At 36.8% G+C, this 26526-nt stretch overlaps 1 protein-coding gene across 1 annotated transcript; it reads right to left on the bottom strand.

The window, feature by feature from the left end:
* Window positions 1-1240: 1240 nt before the first annotated feature.
* On the bottom strand, window positions 1241-26526 carry ATP6V1B2 (ATPase H+ transporting V1 subunit B2). The gene is made up of 14 exons (XM_006745245.3): window positions 26348-26526; window positions 20013-20068; window positions 14453-14551; window positions 13602-13695; window positions 13394-13471; window positions 12826-12965; window positions 12358-12459; window positions 11692-11789; window positions 10931-11054; window positions 9130-9280; window positions 7108-7190; window positions 5786-5890; window positions 4568-4697; window positions 1241-2667 (listed from the first exon to the last, which is right to left on the bottom strand). The coding sequence occupies exons 1-14, from the start codon at window positions 26481-26483 to the stop codon at window positions 2528-2530; spliced, it is 1536 nt and encodes a 511-aa protein (XP_006745308.1). The 5' UTR covers window positions 26484-26526; the 3' UTR covers window positions 1241-2527.

The raw sequence follows: 26526 nt of genomic DNA, 5'->3' as shown, positions 1-26526 counted from the left end.
TTTTTCTCATAGTCTACAAATGGTATACTTAGTTTAGTCTGGAGAACTATTTTCTGTTGTTTATAGATTAAGCTAACTTTCCCTTACTAATGTCAACAATTAGAAAATCTTAAAAGCACACAATGCTTTGTTGACCTCAGACATCTGAAAATAAAACAGCTCAGTGAGGTATTTATTACATTAGTCTGAAAACATTTTTTCACTTACATGAAATCTCACAAACTGAAGTGACAGTCAATTGCAAGCAATAAATGTTTAATGAGTCAATCAGTTAGCCTGACCTTTGAAGATACTTTTTCTCTTCCCAGGTATTTTAAGCTGACTGAAATATTTCCTTTTTTAAATGATGTAATCACAGTGAGAATCCATGTTAAAGCCTCATTTTAACTGGTCCTTTAATTAGGTCTTATCGCTGGTATAATAAGGTATATTAAGAAAATGTTTCCACTAAAAATTAACCAGAGCACTGCTAAGTCAACTATTCCTAAGTATTATATAAGAATAATAAGTCAAATCTGCCTTATTATTAATAAAAGCAGCCTATTACGAGTGCCTACCATGGATCGGGCACTGTCTAGTTAGAAAAGGAATATTAGTACTAGACACTGTCTAGTACACAAAATCTCTGGTACTTCTAATAACCTTAAAAGGAATCTAGGCGAACAGACTCAAATTTGTTAAAAGACTAAACAGGGTCCTACAGTTACTGGCAGAACCAGAACTAGAACACAGGTCTACCTAGTTCTTGTTTGAGCCTCTTGCTCTACATCTCCTAAAAGTTGCCTTGAATTGAAGAGGGGAGAGAACTGGAAGTTCTCCGTGATGCCACACCCTCGTCCTTAACCCAGCATGTTTTCTTTATATTCTGGACATCTAAGATTTTATTTGAAGCAAGTTTCGGCTTGCTTCAGTATGTACTTCTTTTTCTATTTATCATCCTCTATCATTCATTGCAGATAGGTTTGAAACAAAGAATGCTATACAACACCCGTAGTAACTGTCAAGCTTGGAAAAAATACTGTATGTTGGAAGATCTATTACTGTGGAAAGCGCTGGAAGGGGTAGAAAGGGCAACCTGAAGACAGAGGATATAAAAATTGGGCCATGTCCCTGTAACTCAGGGGGCTGGTTCACAACACTGGGTATGATGTTCAAAATTTGTAAATCAAAGAAGTGTGTTATTATATATTATATATTCATTTGTTGATATTGCTTTTCTGATTAGAAGATACAGAGTCACTTTAGGTAACTTCCATTTAATTTAACATTTATTTTCATTTTATATCCAGATGTCACATTTTCTACATTAAAATATAATCATGCTGACTCCCCCCCACCCCCCCCACTTTACACAACTGGAAAGATGGAATGCACAGAGAAGTTGCTATTGCACCAAGTAACAAAGAACACAAAGAGACCGAACAGTAGACGTGGCAGAAGTGCACAGAAGACAGTGCAGGACTCACAGCAAGAAGGAGCGAGAATTAAAAGCCGAAAGCTTTTAAATGCTATCACTTGTGCCACAAGATTACCCTGAAAAGGCAGAGAGGGGTCAGAAAACGGGATCAAATAGGGGATCTTCCAAAGGCTGCTCTCTAACAGAGTTTAAAATATCCATACACACAAGAGCTTTCTCCTCCCCACCTTGCCCTCAGCATCTGGTCAACACTTCAGAAGCTGAAACCACTGTTAGCATGTCAGAATGTAGAATGGATATGGGTTTTTCTCTCCTCTTTTATTGTAACCCCCCTTCCAAGCAACAGTTCTATTAGTTATTTTAATTATGATTCCTCTGCAGGGATGCAGGGAAACCCAGTAAGGATCATCAAGACAAGGCATCTCACTACTGTCAAATCAAAACCAGCTGTGCGAAAGCTGCAGGACTCTGTGTTACCCGGGGTGGGGGGACAGTAAGACACAGGAGTCCCGACTCGTAAGGACTAAAGAGAAAAAGGAAAACTCCTTTTCCAATCTAGTCATTAGAGGACAGAGCAGGTGGACAGTAAAAACCAGCTGCTTGAAGCAGCAGCACAGACCCATGGGCACAGCAACAATCCAAAAACAAATGTGCAGCGAAGAGGCCCCTGGCTCTTCAGAGAGGAGGCTTCTTTTAGACTTGATCCTGGCTCTAAATTGGAGTTCAAAGCATTGTAACTTCAGACAGTGATACTCTTGAGGGGGCTGAGAGGGAAGGTCGAGGAGACCCATATAATGAAGACATTATTAGGCAACTAACTACACCACTATGTACAAACACATACATCTGTAGGAAAACTTCACCTCCATCCCTGCAGCTACTGTAAAAAGAGCACTGATGATCCAGGTTTTCTCAACAGGGGATATTTTAAAGTCTGTTAGAAGTTTAAAACATTGCAACACTGGCATAATGTTACCTAGTCTTTGTTTTTAATTACAGGGTAACAAGGTAAACTTCAACACAAAAATGGGGGAATGGGGGAGTGCAAAAGGAATAAAGAAAACAGAACCAGTATTTCACAAGTGTATCGAGCCAGCGATGAAGTAGCAGCTAATGCTTTGCAGAGTCTCGAGGGTAAAATTCACTTAGGGTGCTCTGAGGGATCCTCTTCAGCATTTCTTTGGGGAAGATTCGGAGCAGTTGCCAGCCAATGTCCAAAGTCTCATAGACAGTGCGGTTTTCATAAGGACCTTAGAAAAAATTGAAGTCAAATGAGTAAAGGCAAACTACTTCCAACTTTTCAGTGTTATTATTTATTTCACTATATGACTACTGTGAGCATCAAGTATTACCAAAAAAAAGAGAGAGAGAGAGACACAAAGCAGTTAGGTCTCCTCTAACAGTGGATGCAACCGAATGTGTAAGTGAGGGTACAGAGAGTAAATACCATCAGGAATCAGAAAAAAGGGAGAGGCCTGCAGGCTAGAGGCACTGGGCAATCTAGCATGTGTGGGACAACTCTGTGGACAACTGGGTAGGATCTAAATACCTGGAGCAATGGAAACCAGACCCAGTGTTTTGTCTATGGATTACTGAGAAATGCGGTTTTCCAGCAACAGAGGATGAATGTGAGGGAGGATAGTATAGACACTTAGAAAACCTTAAATGTCAACTGAACACCTTGAATAGGTCAGTTGTTTTCCAAAGTTGTTACTAATTATTTTTACTAGTAGAGTCATTCTTATCCTGCAAATAAAATTTGATTTCTTAACTAAGGAATCAGAGTGGCTGGAGTTCTGGGTTATATTCTCCACCAGAAGAACTTCATTTTTTATCTTTTTAAGGTATTATGGTTCTGCACTAAAAAGAATTATACATTATTTTTGGGGGTTTGGTGTTAGTAAGAAATGCATCAGACAAATAGAAGAGTGTAGTGTGCGTGATGCATTATTCCAAAGTTAACATATCTGTGTTGAGTACCACTGAGGTCAGAAATAGTGGCAAGGGAGAGACCAACCAAAACAGCTCGAAAATTGAACATGGGCTATGTAATGAAAACCGTTACAGCCTTTTTACTAGAGGGACAATCAATACAATTAGTAATAAATTTATTCTGGCAAATATCAGAGGGATGTAGGGAGTCGGGAAGAGTGGTGAAAAAGCTGGCACTAATGACCAAGATGATGGGACAAGGGTTTGGACTAGGCCTTAAGACTCAAAGTTGGTCAGAGATCAGTAGTTTTCCACATCATCCAAGAACCTGTCCAGATGAAGAATCTCTGGCCCCATCCAGTTCTACCGATCAGAACCTACAATTTAACAAGATCTCCTGTTGATTCAAAAACATATTAAAATTTGAGAAACACTGGACCAAGGTACTGTAATAGAAATGAAACCAGAATAGGATATTCTAAATAAGAACAACAGAAATTGGTAAATATTTGGTCACTGGAGAATAAATGAATAAAGTTATAAATAATGCTCAATTACTGAGCTTGGGCTAAGTAAGACAATGCTCATGCAAGAGGTAGACATACTGAAAAGGGAATTGCTAGGCAGGTGGTCAGCTTAAAAAAAAAAACTTCAGGTTCTGACCATGCTGAGCCTGAGGAGATGGCAGCATAAACAAAAGTATCCTAGTTGTTAATGTGGGATTTAGAGCTTCAGAAAAAGGATAAGGGTCATACACAGCAATTTAGTCAATAGCAGAGGGAAAAAGTCAAAGCTGGGGGAGGAAGGGGAAGCACAGAATGAACAGGGAGCTAGGCCTTTAAGAACATAAACAATGAAGGAGCAGGAAGATACAAAATCAGAAAAGGAGATGAAATTAAGTGAATCACAAAAGCCCCAAACTCCCAAAGCATGAGAAGATCATTGCAGAGAGGTGAGGAGGAAGGAGAACCGGCAATGGAGGCAGCAGAGCAGAAGGCCAGGTGTAAGGAAGGGAAAAACTCAGATGGGAGCTAAATGGATAACGGACTTGAAGGCAGAGAGGAAGGAGCCAGAGGGCTAATGGCAAAAAGACATGACAGGCAGCTGGAAGAACCTCTTCTCTAATCAGAAGGAAAATCATGTACAGATCAATGTAAATTCTCTCAGATTGGGAAAGCAGTCTTCAAAATTATGTTTGTAAGAAAACAGTCATCTTACCCTGAGCAATGAAGTTCCTCTCAAACTTCTGCAGAAATTCCAAGTAAAGAAGATCATCTGAGGTTAGGGCTTCTTCTCCAACAACGGCTTTCATGGCTTGTACATCCTTACCAATAGCATAACATGCATACTAAGGAGAAAAAAAATATTTATATGAACACAGATAAGATTTTATAAATGTTAAAAGTAATCTGGGCTATAAATTAAGAGTATTTCTGTATCTATCTTCGTAAGAGACCACAGAAGGAATTTCACATTATTTACAAACAAAATTCACATGAAGTTCCTATGAAATTATCAGATTTTATTATAAAGTAGTCTCATTGAGAAAGGAGACTTCAGGCATGCAGTCCACAGGCACTACTAACACTAAAAAATATACTTCCTCAATATGTTAATGAGCTTGCATTTTATAGAGCATTTGGAAGTCAGAACTCATACCACAGAGAAATCCATCTCGAAGTTCAAGAAAAATATTTGCAGTAGGAGTAGATTTACCTTTTTTACTTTAAGGTCAAAGGTACTCTTCTTTATTTGTGCTTGGTGTACAATCTCATACAACTACAGAAACTAAGGATTATGGGGCATCTGGGTGGCTCAGCTGGTTAAGAGTATGCCTTTGGCTAAGGTCGTGATCCCGAGATCCTGGGATCAAGCCCCGCATTGGGCTCCCTGCTCAGTGGGGAGCCTGCTTCTCCCTCTCCCTCTGCCCCACCCTGCCGCTCGTGCTCTCTGGCTCTGTCAATAAGTAAATAAAATCTAAAAACAAAAAAGCTACAGAAACCAAGGATTTCATAGAATATATAAAGCTGTATCCCTGAGTGTTCTGATGATTGCTTAATTTCTTAAGTAAGAAATTCGAGTATCTTTTTAGGAATATTCTGTAATTATTATTATGGTTACTAATAAAAACCTAAAATGGCCTTATGGCTTGTTTGTTTTTAATTTAGAAACTATCTTGTATAGCATTAGATGTGGGTTTCAAGCAAATGATTTTTAATCTTGTTTATCAGCAACTATCCTTATAAAAAAAAGAAGACTGGGTTTGGTTCTAATGAACGATTGTATCTTCCACATGTAACCTATACTAAAATTCTACTTGGATGGGGGATAAGTACAATGATATGGGAGAAAGATAAGAGGTGTAAGACAGCAAAAAGAATGGACCAAGAAAGGTGTTCATTTCTTTAAACACCATCCTTGAGAGGATATACATACCAGCTGGTTAGATACATCGGCATGATCCTTTCTGGTCATACCTTCTCCGATAGCAGACTTCATTAACCGTGATAATGAGGGCAGCACATTAATAGGCGGGTAAATCTTACATAGAACATGAGAGAAAAAATACATTTAAGTACAAAATTCAAGATTTACCAGTAGTAAAGAAGCATTTTGAAACTCATTATTATCCCTTAAATTACATAAAGCTTCTATTTATTTCCTAGAGGAGTTCTAATATCTTCTCCTAGTTAGAAAATGAAGTGAGACTTCATGGCATAGTATTTCTTTTGGGTATCAAACTCAGAAAGTGAAGTCTGCAAAAAACAGTACAAGATGATACTGAAAAACTAGATTTTCAACATTTGCCTGGAGTATCAAATCTAAACAGCCTCTGAGCTCTGGCTCATATATCACAAACCAAGTAAAAAGATTAACAGTAAGTATTTCCTCCTAAAAGCTGATATTAGAAGCCGGCATCTGTTACAGAACCATCAATCTTTTTTTGATTATTCAGTCATTTAAAAAAAAAGGTATCTTGTCATTTACCGACATGGGTGCGCCTTGAGGGGATTATCCTAAGTGACATTAAGTTACATAGAAAAAGATAAATACTATTATGATCTCACTTCTATGTGGAACCTAAAATACCAAAAACCCGTGAGTTTATGGATAGAGTAGACAGGTGGCTGCCTGAGATGGGGGCTGGGCAAAATGGGTGAAGGGGGTCAAAATGTACAAACCTCCAGTTACAAAATGAATTAAGTCATAAAGATATAATCCAGAGCATGGTGACTATAGTATGTATAATACTGTATTGCATATTTGAAAGTGGCTAGGTGAGTGGATTTAAAAGTTCTCATCATAAGGAAAAAGTATTTTGTAATTATGTGTATTGATGGATGTTAACTGGACTTACAGTGATCATTCTGCAATATGTATCAGTATAAAATCATTACTTTGTACACCTAAAGCTAATATGTCAATTATACATCAGTAAAAAAAATAGAAAAAACGTATTTTTGTATTACTAATAAGATTGGTAGATATTATTATGGAATAGAATATCCCAAAAAATTCTTTGAGACCACGGACTCCATTTTAAGGCACAATAAAGAAAAGTGGAAACTTAAATACTGGCACTCTTACTCACAACAGGATCTTGGTATACAGAGATGACAATTATATAACCATATGAAAAACAAGCTGATATTTTCTAACAAAATAATTCCTAAGAGCAAAGTCAAAGTCACTAATCACTAAAGAGTAACTGAAGAGTAGATGTGTAAGCTTTACACCATTGCTTAAATGTCAAATACCTGTCTATTGTGCAGCTGTCTGTCCACGTAGATCTGACCCTCTGTAATATATCCAGTCAAGTCAGGGATGGGGTGAGTGATATCTACCAGAGGAAGACATCTGACATTAGTTAAAGTGTCCATATCATATAAACAAATCACAGGAAGTCAGTGTGCATTACCTATAGAATTATATAAGACAGTGCTCTTTAAAGTAATTTTTTGTGATAACAGAAAAGTTCTGTATCTGTGCTGTCCAATATGGTAGCCCACCAGCCAAATGTGGCTATTGAGAATCTGAAATGTGGCTACTGTAACTGAAAACTTTATTTCAAATTTTATCTAATTTTAATGAACTTTAGAATTTAAATAGCCAAATGTAGCTGGCGATTATCATATTGGATGGTTTCATTTACTGAGTTGCAGCACAATTAGACATGTATTGGCACATAAGGTAAATTAGCTGCATTCAGAAAAATTACCATTTCTCCTAGTTATTTCCCCCCAAAATATAAATAAAACATTTTATTTTATTTTATTTTTTTAAAGATTTTATTTATTTATTTGAGAGAGAGAATGAGATAGAGAGAGAGAGCATGAGACAGGGGAGGGTCAGAGGGAGAAGCAGACTCCCTGCTGAGCAGGGAGCCCGATGCGGGACTCGATCCTGGGACTCCAGGATCATGACCTGAGCCGAAGGCAGTCGCTTAACCAACTGAGCCACCCAGGCGCCCAATAAAACTCCATTTTAAACACAAAGTTCCCTGGCAGAGGTTTGCCAATTTAACATACACTGAGAGAACTTCTTAGTTCATAAGCAAGTACAAGAATGTTAGATAAGCAAAACACCACTATGCAGGCGGCACCAAGAAAGTGCTACAAAGCAAGATGTTTCTAAGTTGGTTAAATTACATAAAGTAATTTTATAGGTACTTTCTTGGAACAAAACATTTTCATGTCAGAGACAGTACAGTGTGAATTATGAATTCAGACTGTCTGGGTTCTAAAACTATCACTTCTTAACCTCAGTAGATTACTTTACCTCCCTGTGACTCAGAGTAGAGCATTTACCTCAAAGTTGCTATGAGGATCAAATGAGGTAGTATTTATAAAGCACTGAAAACAGTGCTCAATTACAGTGAGTTATTACTATTTCTGAAAATACCTTGTAAAACAGCTTTTTAAACACTGAGATCAGGACAAAAAAGCAGTAATAGAAGAGGACTACTGACTTTTTCACCCCCAAGCATACACTCAAACAGGTACTGTACTGTGTGTGTGCTTTCACATGCAAAGTAAAACAGAGTCATTTTTAACCAGCCTCTGGTGATCACTTTGTCCTGAAAGTCCTGCGGCATCTACTATTTGTGCTCTTCATTTGGCACTTAAGCTACCTTAACTTATTGGTGCGTGTACATAAAAAATACCCAACTCAATCCAAAAGATCGAGTAACTTACATTAGAGAGTGAATTAAAAAAAAAAAAAAGAATTTCCTTATATCTAGATCAGTGTTCCACAAATAGCAGACACTCAATAGTAACCTAATAAATGAAAACTGAAAATTCTAATTACAAAGAAAATTGTTTTTCTTCTACAAAAGGATGATTATTATGGGCAGTTTACAAATGAAAAATTTCATTTAGATACAAATCACCTAGTTAAGGTAAACTCTTAAAGGATAAACCCTCAAAAGAATTTCAACTCCAAAACAAATGAACATAGGGGAAAAGGCAAACCAAGAAACAGACTCTTAACTACAGAGAAGAAACTGAGGGTTGCTGGAAGGGAGGTGGGTGGGGGGATGGGTAAAATAGGTGATGGGGATTAAGGAATGCACTTGTGATGAGCACCAGGTACTGTAAGTGATGAATCACTAAATTCTACACCTGCAACTAATATTATACTGTATGTTAATTGGCTGGAATTTTAGTAAAAACTTGGGAAAAAAAATAAAAGAGTTTCAACTCAAGAAGGTAAGATGTTCTCAGAATCAAGTCCTTACAATGATTACGTCTGCTATAATCCAAAGACCAAAAACTTACCATCATTAGGCATAGTGAGAATAGGGATTTGAGTAATGGAGCCATTTCTACCTTCCACTCGACCAGCACGTTCATATATTGTGGCTAAATCTGTATACATGTAACCTGGGAAACCTCGTCGACCAGGAACCTCTTCCCTGGCTGCTGAAACCTGACAGTAAATCAAGGAGGAGAATGTCACATACCAGAATATGAAAAATAAAGCTTAGAATACGTTTCCTTGAACATACCCATTTACAAAGTTTTATAATTTTACTTTTAAATACTGTCTCTGGAAGATGATTTAAAAGTCTAGCAACACAAGTTCAGATTATTCTGCAACAAAAATGTTGACAACTGGGGACCAAAAGCTTTTTGCTACAATCATATCACTATAATGCAAATCTTTAATTAGCTTATTAGAAAAAAAAATCTGCTTGCAATTTTATAAATCAAGGGAAGTTATTTTAAAACTAAGACAACATTCTTAGTTCACAAGATCTATTTCATGCCATGAATCTTGCCATATTTATGTAAGCCATATTTACGTAAAAAGGTCAAAAGGGAAGGAAATACATCCCAGGAATCATTTGATGCAGTTTACATATTTAATTTAATCCTCACAACAATCCTATGAAGAAGGTAATGTTGTTAACCCCAATTACAGTTGGGATCAAGGGTCAGTTAAATAATTTCCCAAGATCACAGAGCCAGGAGTCCATTCATTGTGCAAAGTAAGAATAGTTATAATATAATATATATAACATAATATAAATTAATTATATATTATATATAATATGTAAATTATATTATATAAAACATTAATATATAACATTAATCTACAATCACCAAGAACCTTAAAGCATTAAGCCCAACTTTTAGGTGCTACTTTGGCACCTCCAAAAGAGTATGCTATAGCAGTGTTACTCAAAGTGTGGTCTGCAGACCAACTTTTATTAATGGGCAATGAGATAACACAAAGTAGGATAAGCATTTAAAAACTCTAATGGCAATCTGACAGAATAATTTTATGTCCGTTGAACCTACCGGAAAAAAAAAAATCCCAGGCTTGTAAATTGTGTATCTTCTTTAAAATATGCACTTTTCTAATAACTCATTTTAATTTACTTTAGAAAACTACTGGTCTGTGATGGATGGAAAAAAAAGTCCTTCCCTGAAAAAACACTGCAGCACAGTGAGATATGGTGAGGGATGTCAGGGATTTTTAAGAAGCTAGATATTCATATAGCATGGCCCTTCAGAAGTCTTTTTTCCCCTTCTTACATGTTTAAAAGAGTAACTTACTCAAGATTTCAGTAACTTGTATTAGAATGAACACCCCAAACTTCTGGGTGGTACCTGCTAGAACCTTAACACTGTTCCTAAATAAATACCAAGTTTTCTGAAGGAAAAAGTTATAAAAAGGGTGCTGTCAGAGTATGCTCTTCATATATTTAAATACTAACATTATTAAAAATGAAATTCTGAAAAGGGTTAAAAATTGACAATCTGGACAAAGACAGAACATCCTGGGAGAGTAACTGAACAAAGAGCTTGCATCATTTGCTGCCTTTTAGAATCAAGTCTTAAATGCAGAGAGATGTGATAGTATGGTAACTAAGCTAATAATTTAAATCTCATCCTATAATCATTTCAACTAGGTTGACAGAAAAAAAGTTTTGTTTTCCTTTTCGATTAATTAAGGTATTCTACTACCAATACATGAGTGGTGAAGCTTAAAAAAAACATGATTAAAGAAAAATGAACACTTGTAAACAGACATAATAACTCTGAAAAGTGACCATTTTGAGAATAAAGTTACCTCTCGAAGTGCTTCAGCATAAGAACTCATGTCTGTTAGGATAACCAATACATGTTTCTCACACTGATAGGCCAGAAATTCGGCTGTAGTTAGAGCCAAGCGAGGAGTGATAATTCGCTCAATACTGAAATGGAACATTAAATCCTTTGTTACTCCAATAAAAAGGCCAAAGACAAAACATGATTCTGGAAATTATAGTGTCCCTTCAAAAGTTGTAAATAAACAGAGGGAATTTATTTAAGTTTTAAGTAAATAAATTTATTTTAATAAATAAAAAAGCAATTATTACTTTAGAATAAGTTAAGTAAGCAGTCATGTTTTTTCATAATAAGAATTACTTAATGCTACAAAGTTAGATTATTTTAGCAATGGGCCCATAATTTCTCAGGACTATATTCCTCTCAAAATTGAGAGAGAAACAGGGAGGAAGGGAGGGAGGGAAGAAACAAGGGAGTGGCTAGATTTCTTACTGAGTATGGTCTGGGTAATTTATACGTATCATCTCATTTAAAATGCACAATGACAGTACAGGACAAGTATAATTTGTTGTATTTTCTCAAAGAGAAAACTGAACTTCAGAGCCTATGTGATTTGCCCAAAGCCAAGTAACCAGCAAGAAGTAGAGCTGAATTTAATTAAACACAGCTCTCCCATTCCTAGCCCCATGTTGCCTTCACTGTAACATTTCACTTCCCTTGTCTTTGGTAACATTTTTGGTCTAAAGCCTGAGTGAACAGAAAGAAATAGCTCTATTTACTTACGTTGGGTCATTAGCTAAGTTCAAAAAGAGGCAGACATTGTCCATTGAGCCATTTTCTTCAAAGTCAGATTTGAAGAACCGGGCAGTTTCCATGTTTACCTAAATAGCAATGACTTTATCAGTGCTGGGAGAAGAAAAATTCTCAGTATTTCTGATGAAGGCTAATCTATGGATCTACATTGTTCCTTCTTTTGCAGTTTCAAGCACCCCCAAAGTTTCACAAAAGCCAAGAGAGTAAACAGCCTGCTTTGGGCATAAAGAAAATTATTCTTAAACTTTGCAGTCAAATGTTGAATTTTATTTATTTATTATTATTATTTTTTAAAGATTTTATTTATTTATTTGACAGAGAGAGGCACAGCGAGAGAGGGAATACAAGCAGGGTGAGTGGGAGAGGGAGAAGTGGGCTTCCCGCGGAGCAGGGAGCCCGATGCGGGACTCGATCCCAGGACCTGGAATCATGACCTGAGCCGAAGGCAGACGCTTAACGACTGAGCCACCCAGGCGCCCCAAATGTTGAATTTTAATCCTGAGTTTACCCAAAATGCCAAGTTACAACTTCTCTGCCTAGAAATAAATCCTATGATGTATGTGTTGTTTTCTGCATTGTTCTAATAAAATAAACAATCTTATATGTCATACCAAAATAGAAAAAAATTATACTTACGCCCATAGCAGCAAATACAATTGCAAAATTTTCCTCACTGTAGTCCACTACATCTTTGGATTTCTTTACCAAACCAGCCTGGCGACAGATTTGAGCTGCAATCTGATAAGAAGTACAAAAGAACTGAGCTGAAATTTAAAATAACATTTCTACAACAAAATACCATTTATCCTAAACTTTTTGGAATTGCAATTACATAAATGAAATGATGTTCTAAAGGACTTTCCCCAAAAAAGCTACTTTGTACTTTTTGTAAAGATTTGTAAGAGTAAGCAAGAAGACAGACATGGCTTGGATGAAGATTCAATGTAGTTGGAGTATATAAACAATAACACTGAGTACTGTTGAAATGGGTACTGGGTACAAGTGAGTATTGTTGAAAACCTTTTATTTGGCTTCTTATTAACATTGAAGCATTTAGAAATTCTCCCTTGTTAAATTTCACACCAAACAGATCCTAGCTCTCACCTCATTGTGTGGTAAGCCAGCAGCAGAGAAGATTGGAATTTTCTGTCCCCGAGCAATACTGTTCATGCCATCTATGGCCGAAATGCCAGTTTGAATCATCTCCTCTGGATAGATTCGACACTGAGGATTGATTGGCTGGCCTAATGCATTTCCAAAAGAGAAAATTTTAAGACATTAAGACTTTCTTCTCTTAAAAAATCAGTTATTTTTTAAAATCTGAAACCGTTTAAGAAACTTTCCCATTAGTCTTTTGTAGCCTCACAAAATATGATAGCAGAACAAGTTCCTAAAATGAAATAAAGGTATAGCAAATAAGAGAAAAATCCTAATTTAGAAGCCATTTACATTTCAAAGCTATTTACATTTCAGATATACCATAGTGATATTTTATAATATCTTAAAATATTTTATATAAAATTTTAAGATGATTTCTATTTATTAAATAATAAAGCAATTGATACGGACCGCATTGGTTATCTACTTATAATATCACAAAAATCACTACTTGACAAAGATATAAAACAGAGGCTATTTTCTTCAAAACACAGAAACCCATTTATCATCCTACCCATGATGTCAAGGAAGTCTTCAGCCAGTACAACAGGACCTCTGTCAATGGGTTTTCCTGATCCATTGAAGACCCGACCTGTGAAACAGTAACAAGATAGTACAGAGTGGACTATGACTCAAATAGGTAATTTTTAAGAAAGACTCCATGGAAAAATGTTTAAAAGAAAACAGATCTCTGCCCTAAATGCATAACAACATCCATTTACCAAGCATATCCTCGGACACTGGTGTTCGGAGAATATCCCCAGTAAACTCACAGGACGTTTTCTTGGCATCTATACCTGATGTCCCTTCAAATACCTAGTGAGAAAGGGAAGTAATCAGAAAGGCAAAAGGAATTTAGATCATAAGTACTTAAGTACTATTTCTGTCTGGTCAGCCCATATAAAATAAAATACTATTTTCAATATAATGAACAAAGAAATGTCCATGGTGATGAACCAACCTGCCAACCCCTAGATCAAGGATCATGACTCTAGTTTAACTCCACCAAGCTAAGAATGTTTTTTACATTTTTAAAGGGTTTAAGAAAAAAAAAAAGGAAACGAAAGGAAGAAGGAGAATATGCATCAGAGGCCTTAGGTGGCCCCACAAAGCCTAAAAAATTTACTATCTAGTCCTTTACAGAAATCCTGCTGACCCTTGCTCTAGATTACTTTTTAAGGGAACATGTTATTTGAGAAAACTGGCATTTCCCATAATTGGTAACATTAAAAACTAGGTATTATAAGAGACAATTTAAAGAAACAGACTCAGATCTTGTTTTGGTTTCATCCCATAAGTTATAAATTCTGCCCTTCATCTCTCTCCTTCCGTGTGATTATCTGCTTTTTTAAAAAAAAAAAAAAAAAAAAAAAAAGCCATTTACCAGTGGAGCTACTGGACTAGAATGTATATAGATGGCTAACATTTGGCAAGACAACAAGAAAAAATAATTTTTTTCTCCCCACAGCCAGTAATCAATCTCTAAAGAGAGACTTACTCAATGATCTCTAGAAAAGACAAGAAGTGTTCCTTATTTTTGTTCAACTGGCCAGGTTTTGAAAGTGATGCTTACCTGAACCACTGCTTTAGAACCACTAACTTCTAGAACTTGCCCACTTCTCTTCGTGCCATCTGGTAATGTCAAGTGGACAATCTCAGCATATCTGGGAAACTATACCAGAAAAAATAAAGGGTCAATAACTGATATTTAAAAGCTCCCCAAATTACCCTATATGCTCGATCTCTATCATAGCATGTATGCACGTAAAACGTCCCCCACCTCCCCAAACCACACAGGTATATACTGAGAGTTTGTAACATCCTCAGGTAGTCTACGTCCTTAAAACACTTAGACTGGCGCATATAATTTGGTAAACACAGCATAAGGTAGAGAGAAAGGTCTTAAATCCATAAAACAGCAGCAATTTTTTCTCCTGTGTATAGGTTTTAAACTTTGAGACTAAATAAAGGCATAAAACTTACAATAACCACATTCCCACTACTCAGAACTGATGTCTGCTTCTGGGCTGTGTGTGTACTCACCTGTATGCTTGGTGGGGAGGGGGATAAAATGCCAATTAAAAATACAATAATCACTATAATAACATAAATGCGCCCCCCTCGAATTCTCCTAACCAAATATATATTCCTCTTCCACTTTTACTATTTTAAAATGCAGGTTTCCAAAAATAGATTTTAGTGTTTTATTTACATAAATGGCAACATACTAAATATATCATCCTGCAACTTTTCATTTTCTTCACTTGATCTTATGTTTCAGATCTGTTATGGTACTATTTACCTCATTTTATCAACATAATCTATTGAAAAGCACATCACTACTTTGAGTGATGTGAAGGAAAGTATCTCACAATTAAAATATGGTGCACCACTGATTGTAAAACTCTTGATTATGGAGATGGTAACATGTGAACCAATGGGCATCTTAGAATTAATGTTAAAATAAAACAAATGTAGTTAAAATCAAATGACACATTTTATTTAAGTAGTTCTCTAACAGTGGAGTTCAAGGTTGTTCCAAATCTACACTATTACAAACATGCTACAAAAGCATTCTTGCATGCGGCTCCTTGGGCCAAGTGTTTTCCCTAAAGGTATAGGTTACCAAGTTACCAAGTCATGGGCTACATACAGGCTGTGCCCATTCTATAAATTTTCAAATTACTCTGTAAAGGAACTGTATTAATTTATAATCTCCCTAGCAGTATACAAAATCATCTTTTCCCTACAGCTATGCCAATCTTACATTACTGAACTTTAATTTTTGCCATTTTGTTAAGGTAAAAATAACATCTTTTCAACTTGTATTTTCCTAATATTTCTAATACTAAACAGCTTTTCATGTTCACTGACAATTCAGACTTAATTACCTATGACTGGCTTGTATCTCTTCTTCACTTTTCAAATGGATCTGCTTTTTCTTAAATGTGTAGGAGCTTTATAGATTCTGGATATTAACCCTTTTGTAAATACGCGCTTCCACTCTGTATCTTGCCTTTTAATTTTGTTTATGGTATCTTATCACACAGAAGTTTCAAAACTTTTTAAGTAATAAAATGACTTATCTTCCTTTATGATTTGTGCCTTTTGTATCTTGTTTAGGAAAACCTTCTAATTTAAATGCATACAAACGGTTTTCTATTTTGTCTTCTAATAGGTTCTTCAGGTTTAGGCCTTTAATCCAACTGGCTTTGTTTGTGGTATGCAGTTTTATTTTTCTCCTTTTCATTCTTTTTCATATAGAAAGCCAATTACCCCCCAATAATACTTGCCAAGCAGCACAACATGTCCCCTATTGACTTGTAATGCTGCTTTTACCATTTACCAAGTCACATAATACCCAGTGTGACAAGAAATGGTTTCAGGGTGCTTAATTTTGCTCCACTGATAAAATTGCTCTGCCTGCACCAAATCTTTAACCTTAATTCTCTATCTCTCACTGATTCTGTTGCCTGGTGGAACCAATGTATTTACCACTCTGAGTCTTTTCATTCACGAACATGGAATCTCCATTTATTTTAAGTCTTTCTTTAGGTCTTTCAACAAAGTTTTATGGTTTTCTGTAAATAATGAATTCTGGCATATTCAATACTCCTGATTTCTGTAGACTGATTCTTGTATCCAGCAACTCTGTGTTACATCACTGTTTCTAATAGTTTGCCCACTGAAGGACTTGAGTCTTAGTTAATTGTATCACCAAGAAATGATGACAGCTGTGCCTTTTCCCTTCTAATACCTTTATACCCTTATTTCTTTTTTCCCACAGCACTGGCTAGGTTCTAAGTACAAAGATGGAGAGTGGTGGTAACAACCATGCATCCTCCTCTTGTTTCCGATTTAAATGAGAATGTTACCAGTCTCTTCTTAAGTATGCTGTTTGCTATAGGTTATGGTGGATATCTTTTAAGAGGTTAAAAGTTTGTTCTACTACTCTTTATTTACAAGAGACCTTTTCTTTTTTTTTAAGAAATGAGTAACTTTATCAGATACTATTTATTTATCGAGAAGACCATAAGCTCTTTCTAGTTTAATCTATGAATGAGCTGAATTAAAGCTAAGTTACTGATATATTTCCTAACATCAAATCATCTTTGTATTACTGGGATAAATTCTACTTTGTCATAATTCTACTGATTTTTTACATAATTATTTTTGCTAATTTCCAATACATGAGCATACTTTTATTAAGAGCTTTTGAATCTATGCTTATAAGTGAGGATAACTGTCTTTCCTTTTTTCTAGTACCACCCTTTGTCTGGTTTGGAAATTAAAAATATGCCAATTTCAGGGACGCCAGGGTGGCTCAGTCGGTTAAGCGTCTGCCTTCGGCTCAGGTCATGATCCCAGGGTCCTGGGATCGAGTCCTGCATCAGGCTCCTTGCTCAGCAGGGAGCCTGCTTCTCCCTCTGCCTGCCACTTGCCCTGCCTGTGCTCACTCTCTCTCTCTGACAAATAAATAAAATCTTAAAAAAAAAAAAAAAAGATGGGCGCCTGGGTGGCTCAGTTGGTTAAGCGACTGCCTTCGGCTCAGGTCATGATCCTGGAGTCCCTGGATCGAGTCCCGCATCAGGCTCCCTGCTCGGCGGGGAGCCTGCTTCTCCCTCTGACCCTCCCCCCTCTCATGTGCTCTCTCTCTCTCTCATTCTCTCTGTCTCAAATAAATAAATAAAATCTTTAAAAAAAAAAAAAAGATAAGCCAATTTCATAACAAGAATTGAGTAGCAGTCTCCATCTTCTATTCTGACACAATTTGTGTAAGATCATCTATTCCTTCATCCTTTAAGTTAAAAAGACACTCTAAATCTGGTGTTATAAAACCATTCCTACAACTACATATAATTTATTTACCAGTTTTTCCTCAGCTGGAGCTCTACCCCAAGCAAACATTCAATGAAACTTTTTTAACACTCTTAAAGTTACTTCCTCAAAGATGTTTTCTAAAGTCTTTCTCCTTACTGACTCTCATAGCACCCCAACTTAGCCTTCATAGCACTTACTAAATAGGTATGTGTTTATCTGCATTATATTTGCTTCTTCCCTTCGTGATGCTCCACTGGGGGAGGACCCACTGTTCCCCATCATATCTTCTGCTCTGAGCTCAGTGCTTAACATATTTGAAACGTGAATATTTTGGGGGCACCTGGGTGACTCAGTCAGTTAAATGTTGACTTCAGCTCAGGTCATGATCTCAGGGTCCTGGAATTGAGCCCTGTGTTGGGCTCTGCTTGTCCCTCTCCCTCTGCCCCTCCCCCTGCTCATGCTCTCTCTCCCTCTTCCCTCTCAAATAAATAAAATCTTAAAAAAAAACAAAAAAACCCACAAATATTGTTTTCAGTAACACAGTTACTAACAAAAAAGTTTCATGTTTTTAAAATGTGAGCCCAAAATGTTATCTAATAAAGACTATAGGAAAAAAATAAAAGGATAAAAAAAAAAAAAACAAAAACGAAGAAAGCTTCCTATCTTTTCCTCAAAAATGTGTAGGCTCCCCTCTTTCACAAGACATTTAATGGGCACCTGCCTAAACCTTGTACAAACTGAGTGCACTATATTGAGACTTTGAATCAAACTGTAGACTAGTATGAGACTGGCCGGAGGTAAATTTGTTACGTTTAATCCTGAGGTTAATTTGTATAGGTACCTTGTCATGCATAAAAATATACTATTTATTATATTTATATATATATATATAAAAATATACTTATTTATATATAAGTATAAAACTGAAGAGACAATGCATTTTGCCCTGTTTTGTGAAATGTTTTTCAATTTATTTTCTGCTTCCAGAGGGGTCACATGCCAAACATATTTCCATCATTACTTTTCTCAACAAACTAGTAATTGTGTGCCTTTCCCCTAAACCACCCCAACACCAACCAGTATATAATTACTGTTCTGGAGAGCATACTATATAAATTATTTTCTCTGAAGATATTTTGATCATAGAGCTCAGGTAGGAGGCTTTCCCTAGGGTATTCAGTTATGATCTATATTCTGTATCACTTTTTCTATGATAACAGTAATAGTGTTTATAATTCTTATGTATAGGTGTGGCTAAAAAACCAATATATAACTAAAGATCCTCACAACAAACTAAAAACTGTTCTTTGCTTTAGGTTTAGGGTTTAGAGATAGGTTTAGGGTTTTAATCACTGTCGAGATAATCTGTTCTTGTTTATTTGTTACTTGAATACCAGTGTCAGGCCCTCAAAGATAAAAGTAACTTTGTTTATTCACTCAAAGACCTTAAAATTTAGTAAAAAAAGACAAATACTATTAACAAATAATTATAACACATGGAAGTCTATGACAAGAACCATAGGATACCATATAGCTATACAATAACCTACAGGTTATAAAACACACTCATATATTATTGTTTTTCCTCAGTAAACCTATGAGGTAGGATTGACCAAAAAAAAAAAAAAAAATTTTTTTTTTTTTTTAATTTTGCAGATGAGCTATTCTAACAGAATCCATAGTTGATCACTACTGGAATCCAGTCTTCTGACTTTTGATTTAAAACTCGTCCCCGGGGCACCTGGGTGGCTCAGTCGTTAAGCATCTGCCTTCAGCTCAGGTCATGATCCCAGGGTCCTGGGATCTAGCCCCGCATCGGGCTCCCTGCTCGGCAGAGGCCTGCTTCTCCCTCTCCCAGTCCCCTTGCTTGTGTTCCCTCTCTCACTGTGTCTCTCTCTGTCAAACAAATAAATAAAATCTTTAAAAAAATAATAAATAAATAAATAAATAAATAAATAAATAAATAAATAAAACTCGTCCCCTGGGTGCCTGAGTGGCTCAGTCATTAAGCGTCTGCCTTCAGCTCAGGTCGTGATCCCAGCCTCCTGGGATTAAGGCCCACATCGGGCTCCCTGCTCCATGGGAAGCCTGCTTCTCCCTCTCTCACTCCCCCTGCTTGTGTTCCCTCTCTCGCTGTGTCTCTCTCTGTCAAATAAAATCTTTAAAAAAAAAAAACAAACTCATCCCCTATATAACACTGACACTCAGACCAAAGAGTGGGTTAAAAATCATAACATAAGATTTAAAGTGTACTGAACAGGACTTAATGCCATGTTTTTATATAAATGGTTAAATGATCACAGTGGTATTACCTTAACATGATCTAAGATCACTAGTGGACCATTGACTCCTGATACTGTCTTGTATGCTAGAAAAAAACAGAAAAATCACCTTTAGTCAAACAGGACAACAACCTACAATTACCTCTGTAGTATTACCAAAAAGCTCCTCTCTCTACGGCACCTATTATAATATGGAGCACTCAAACAGTTACAAAATTTAATTGAATTTATAAAATATACCTGTGCCTGTACAACTTTTCATTATCCACCTTCATCCAACCAAAAACATTTTGCATTATTATTATTATTTTTTAACATTTTGCATTCTTACTGTAAGTCACTTTGTTTTAAGGACCCAGAATACAAAAACAAAGAAGGCACACAGGGGCAGAGTCCTTTCAAGAGTTCCCAGTTTTATATGGAGAAGGGGGAAGAGTTAAGGGCTGTAACAGAGGTGTACAGAGGGTTTGTGGGAGCAGAGGAAAAACCTAGCAGTAGTTCTTACCTAGAAGAGAAAAGGAAATGTTTTAAAGAAGAGGTGGCACTTAGCAAAGTAGATAAGGGAAAGGAAAGCCTCAACAACTTTAAGCACAAGTGACAAGACTCACAAAGGAAATCTGAGAAACTGTCATCTGTGAGGTAAAAAGCCATAATTAAATGATGTCATAAAAACTACAGGGAAAAGAGCTTTCAGAAGAGGGGAGTGGGCAATGGAATGAAAGGCCAGAGGTCAAATAAGATCCTTAAAAAAAAAAAGTCAAATGTTACTGTCAGTTTAGAGGCTTCTATTTTCTACTGCAAATTATTCTCTAGGAATAAACTACCAATCTATAAGGCTCTACTCAAATCCTTCATTTTAGAAAGGAGATATCCTGCAACCCTACCACACCTACAAACATGTCAAATGTAATGGTAATTAGGTATAAAACAGAACGCTCAGGAGACTGTAATTCTAATGTCAGAATTAACTAAATTCCATAATCAGAACAGCTGAAAAAAAATAAATGAAGAAAACTTACTACAAGGCATTGAATACATTGTAAGAAACTGTCAACTAATTGAGATTTTTTTCACTTGCTTGATTTCTTGTGAGGTCTTGGGACAGACATTTCTGGCACAAATGTAGACTCCCAAGAATGAGGAAACCATTTAATCTATCTAATCTGTCCACTCAAGGGGCTTAAGAACTTAAAAACAGGAAGCAAGCGCCCTGGTACAAATGCTGCGAGCAGGAAAGCACCATCAGGGGCACTTACTTGTCATTCATACTCCTAGGACATTTAAACCTGATACCAAATATTTGCCTGAATATCTGTAATTGTAATTATCTCAAAAGAGACTCCCAAATGACTTTTTTAACCTTAGATAATAAAAGGCAAGTCACAAATTTAAAGACTTAAGTTACCTGAATGGATGGTAATGTAAAAGAATTAATCATTTGTTCCCTTTATAGAAAAACCTCAGCTGTCACACTTATTTTTATGAAAATCTTCCCCATTGTATGAAAATAAACACTCTTAAAAATAATTCCTACCCCTAAAAAATTTGTTCTCATTTTTACTGTGTTCAAACATTCAATTTTTCAATCACTTTCTAAAACTGCTCCGTAGAAATGCAGAAGGAGCTACATTTGAAACATGTTTTCTTAGAACCCAGTTTTTAAAAATATAGAAACAACATCTCAAAACCTTCACTTAAAACAGTCAGGGATAGGAGGAGGGTATGGGCTGGTGAGGTTGGGGAGAGGATCTAGTTTTGAGATTTAGAAGCAAATGTTCTGAATAAAATGTAACCAACAAAATCCTTCAGGTTCTGAAAATTCTCTCTATTTTTTCCACCATGATTTTCACCTCCTTTAACTTTAACCTCTACAACAAAGATGCCTCAGAATCTCATGTTTAAATTCAAGCTCATTTAAAATTATTAAGTTTTGCCAGTCACAAGCAAAAGCATGACCAAGAAAAAGAAACACTAGTCATTGTTTTTGTGGGAAACAGTGAATCAAGCTGACTTTTATTAAGATTCTACTTCATCAAAAACAGTCTCTAAATTTGCAATGTATATAGCCTTTAAAAAGCCTATAAATAACCATTCAAACTAACTGATTAATACCTACACCACCAATATACATTTAATAAGTACTTGTCAGGAATTCTCACTTAATCTCCATAAAAGATCTATGAGTTAACTAATATTCCAAGTTTTAGAAGAGAAAAATGACACTCAGAAATCAAGTAACTTGCCCAAGGATCTGAACTTGCATAGTCTGGCTCCAAAGTCACTTGTTCTTTTAACTCTGTACTGCAGCTCAAATTCCAAAACTGAACTGGTTATTTTTTGTGGCCTGGTACATTCTTGTAATTATTTGCAAGACTTACGTAGCTATACTTCTCAAAATAATTTCACGAGTCTGCAACTTTAGCTATGAAAAAGTAAGCTATTTTTACTATTCAATGCACTGGACAGTATTTCCCTTGTGTCTACATTTTGTACTACTGCTAAACAATCTTTCTCTAATGGGAGTATAGCCACTGGAAGAGTTTTTAAGCAGAAAAGGGAGAATCTAATTACTACTGCTTACTTCAGCAGTTTCCCCTCACTGCAAAACACACACACACACAAAAATGCAAGGAGACTACTTCGGATACAAATCAGAGCTTAAGCAACATGCCTGCTTTAAATTAAACTGACATATACAAACTGAATTAATAAATGTTATAACCCAAACCCAAACCCAAATAAAAATATCACCAGACTTTACATTTGGTGAGTGCTTCACACTTACACAGAATGTCTTCAGATAGGTTACCTCATTTCAGGCTCACAAAATGCTGGGAGGTAGGCAAGGCTGATATACCCACTCGACACAAAGAAACTAAGGCTCTGAGAAATTTATTACTCAAGGGGAGAACCAGACTTAGAACTGGTTTTTTGTTTGTTTGGCTTCCCCCCTACCCCTAATTCTAAGTTTGGTATTCTATGACCTTATAATATTTCTGAACTTAGTCTCCAATATAATTTAAAAATATAGATGACAGAGTCCCTAATATTTGGATTACAAACAGGCACTAGAAGACAGTTTGTATAGGAACTATAGCTCTCTTCCATGATAATAAAATTATTTAAAAAAATACAAGCAAAGAAAATATCAAACACCATTTAACTCTAAACAGTTATTTATCCAGCCTTCCTCACCATTATCATTAACAGCCCAAAGCAGAGAGAACAGTTTCAAGAAAGGCTGCCAAAGACATTAAGCTGCTCTTCTAAAAAGTCAAAACCCATTCACAAGTTATATAAACATTTCTATTTACCAAAATAATGAACACTCTTCTTATGAAAATTTCCAAATGAATGAGAAGTTAGATCCGCAGGGGATATTCAGAACTTCTGACAACACTGACACATGTTTACATTACATGGTGAACATATCTTACAACCAAAAAGTTACATCTCTGATTCTGAACTATCAAGCAGGCAATAAATATTTATGGAGTAATATTTCAAAACCAAAATCTACAAAGGTTTTAAGCAGCACATGTTTTGTCAGATGACATCCTCTTCCTCCTGCAGGATATGAGATTGTTCAACACTAGTAACACCACTTAATGATTGTGAAATTTTCAGAGAGAAAAGTAGACAGTCATTGCACAAGAGATCCAGTACTCTAGCCTCCACCTTATTAGCAAAACAAAAACCTCCCCCGGCAATCATCTTCTATTGTGCAAGAACAGTAGAGACCCACACCCTGACAGGTGGGCAATGAGGGAGAGGTTCTAGAAAAAGTAGGCCTATGATTCCTTTAGTTTACTTTTCATTGAGGCTACCTCTGTTTTATGAAATAAGAAATTTAAGGTCAGTTCTAATCTAAGGTCTCAAGAACAATGGAAATTATCTAATTCAAAATGTTCAGTGTCAAAAAGTTCAATATGTATTACTGAACTTTGCTCAAAGTTTAAACAACAATTAAGTTTTCTTTCCTTGTGAATTTAGAAATTCAACTAAAGTGCTCAAGATAACTTTAAGGCTACGTATCTCATTTTCCATTTCTTGTTAAAAGACCCAGTATCGTGAAGTTGTTTTAAAACAGGATCCAATTTGTACAGCAGTACTGCCAATATTAACAGTCCATTCCTTCATTCAAAAGCACACATTAAATAACTACAATAACATACCACCTAAGATGGTATAATCAATCTTTAGAAAAATTAAGAGGTTAATCAGTATTTATTCAGAGGCAATTAAAACTGTGGGGCTAGAATCAAGAATGTGGCAATATAAGAAAAGGATGATATTCAAATGTAGTTAGCTGTTAGTCTAAGTATGGTATCATTTATGCTTTTTAGAATAACCCGGGTACAGAAAAGTAACTCAACCAAGTGTCCCAACTCCCTACTCTGATTCCAGCCACATTAAGAATCTACTAAACTATTAGAACAAGGGGTTTAAACGCAAGTTATAAAACAATTACAAGATACCTTCTATGTGTCAAGCACTGTGCTAGGCACTGAGGATACAAAAAGGATTCCTGAGGTTCAGTTTTAAGCATTATATTGCAACCACTTTGTCAGGAGGAATCTCATCTGGAATTCTTTAGCCACTGGCTAAGCACACAAAGAATACTGAAAAAGCATACTCATCTCCCTTGAGGGTTAACAATCATGGAGTACTTTTGAAACAATTATTTCAGTTAATACTCTTCGAATTGACATAGAATGAATAATTGTATGGAAACTGACTACTGCACCCTTATAATCTTATAATCTTTTCCTAGAAGCACCAATAATGTCTGTCTACCCAAAGAAAAGAAAAGCATGCAAATGCAATTCATAAAAGAGAATGTGAATTGTTAGGTATAAAATTGTCAAAATCTATAGAATCTGTTAATTTCCTGAAACATTTACTTCAGCTTATATAAACCTCCAATAGGCAGTCTCAGATAATTCAGATAATTCCCACTGTAAAAAGCACATCTCAGCAAACCACTGGAATCAACTCTGTTTTCCTTCTTCCTCACACTGCAGTGCTGTCATATGACCTAGTGACAGATCAGGATGGGATTAGTCAGACTGGAGGGCGGCTAGACTGAAACCCTTCATCTGAAATTCTTTTTAACCAATGAGCCACCCACAAACAGGCATTCTGGCAACTAACCTGCGCAAACATAGTCTCACCACCTGGGGAAACATCAGCTTTCCCAAGTTTTAAAAAGAGTCTATTTCCAGGGCTCATCCCCAATTACGAAGGAAGCTGTGAAGAGATCTGGTGCTACACAACTGTATTGTTTAGTAATCAAAAAAGGCATTTCTTTTGGAACTACTGGGTAGTCCACTTAAAACCTCATTTATTAGGGCAGGGTTTTTTTTTTGTTTTATAATCACAACACTTAAACATGCATATGATATTATTCTGCACATAATACTATATAATATGGCCAAAGCTACTCGGCTCCCCAGGATAGCCTTGCACTTAATTGTGTTAGGTTTAACTCCTCAGTAAATGAAGAGACAATGGTAAAAAAAGGACCAGCGAGAATTAAACGGAATTTTAGAGGCGCCTGCTGGCTCAGTCGGTTGAGCAGGCGACTCTTGATCTCAGTGAGTTCAAGCCCCGTGTTGAGCTCCACGGTGGGCGTGGAGCCTACTTTAAAAAAAAAAAAGGTGGGGGGATTTTAGTTTCTGCTCTGCCAATAACTGCTTAAAGTCTGGCAAGTCCTGTCCCTCCCAGCACCTTAAGCTTCCCACTGTAAAATGAGAGGGTTAGAGTAGATGACCTGCAGGGTACTTTTCAGCTGTAGCTTCTCTGATACCAAGGTGTCCTCCTGTGGAGCAGCCCCTCCACAGAACATCTCCCTCTGGCTGCGGGCCTGACCATCAACGAAAGGCCAGACCACGTCAGCGTTGGCACTACATAGTCTCCTTCGGCAGGAACTCCTGACCAGCCCTGAAGATCTACACTGGTGGGAGGAGATGGGAAGGGGCGTTCCCTCGACCCCTACAAATCCAATTGAGGTTAGGGGATGATTAAGATTGAAGGGACAAGAAGCGGCCTTCCTTTAGAGACAAGAAGCAAGAGCCCAAGTGTGCCCCAGTCTAGGGAAGTTGGAGAGCGCGGGCTATAGCCAGGAGCCCACCAACCCCAGGAAAAAGTTCTCGTCGATGCGCTTGCCCTCCGCCCACCTATTTTACGAAAACATCAGATACATCAGATACACTCAAATCTCCTTCTAGAGACAGACTAATGAGTCAGAGTAGGTGGGATGAGAGAGGGAAAAATAAATGCCCCCTCCCCCGCTAAGCAGGTGAATGGAAGCAAGAGACTGAGCTAAGGAGCAAGACAGGACTTGTCTTTTGTCTGATACTCACTGAGGCGAGGCTGGGAAAGGTAGTTCCGGCTAACTGCCAGCGCTTGCTCCCGAGATCCCACCACAGGCCCACTGGTAGGCACGGGTAGCTCGGGTGCGGCCCCGTTCACGATCCCCCGCATTGCCCGCAGCGCCATCTTGTCTCCTCCGTGGCGACTGGCCCCGTAGCCGCGCCGCGCA

This window comes from Leptonychotes weddellii, chromosome 2 (assembly GCF_054177405.1).
Source record: "Leptonychotes weddellii isolate Sample4059 chromosome 2, ASM5417740v2, whole genome shotgun sequence".
Lineage (NCBI taxonomy): Eukaryota > Metazoa > Chordata > Mammalia > Carnivora > Phocidae > Leptonychotes > Leptonychotes weddellii.
Note: the sequence above shows the minus strand (reverse complement) of the source record. Positions and strands in the feature narration are given on the sequence as shown.

Bases quoted from the DNA above. Each gene is read 5' to 3' on its own strand.
- ATP6V1B2 (XM_006745245.3), bottom strand. From the start codon at position 26,483: ATGGCGCTGCGGGCAATGCGGGGGATCGTGAACGGGGCCGCACCCGAG. The intron at 14,552-20,012 runs GTAATACCACTG...TTTCTGGTATAG, and splicing joins TGATCTTAGATCATGTTAAG to TTTCCCAGATATGCTGAGAT. The intron at 12,460-12,825 runs GTGAGAGCTAGG...ACTTCTTATCAG, and splicing joins CTGGCTTACCACACAATGAG to ATTGCAGCTCAAATCTGTCG.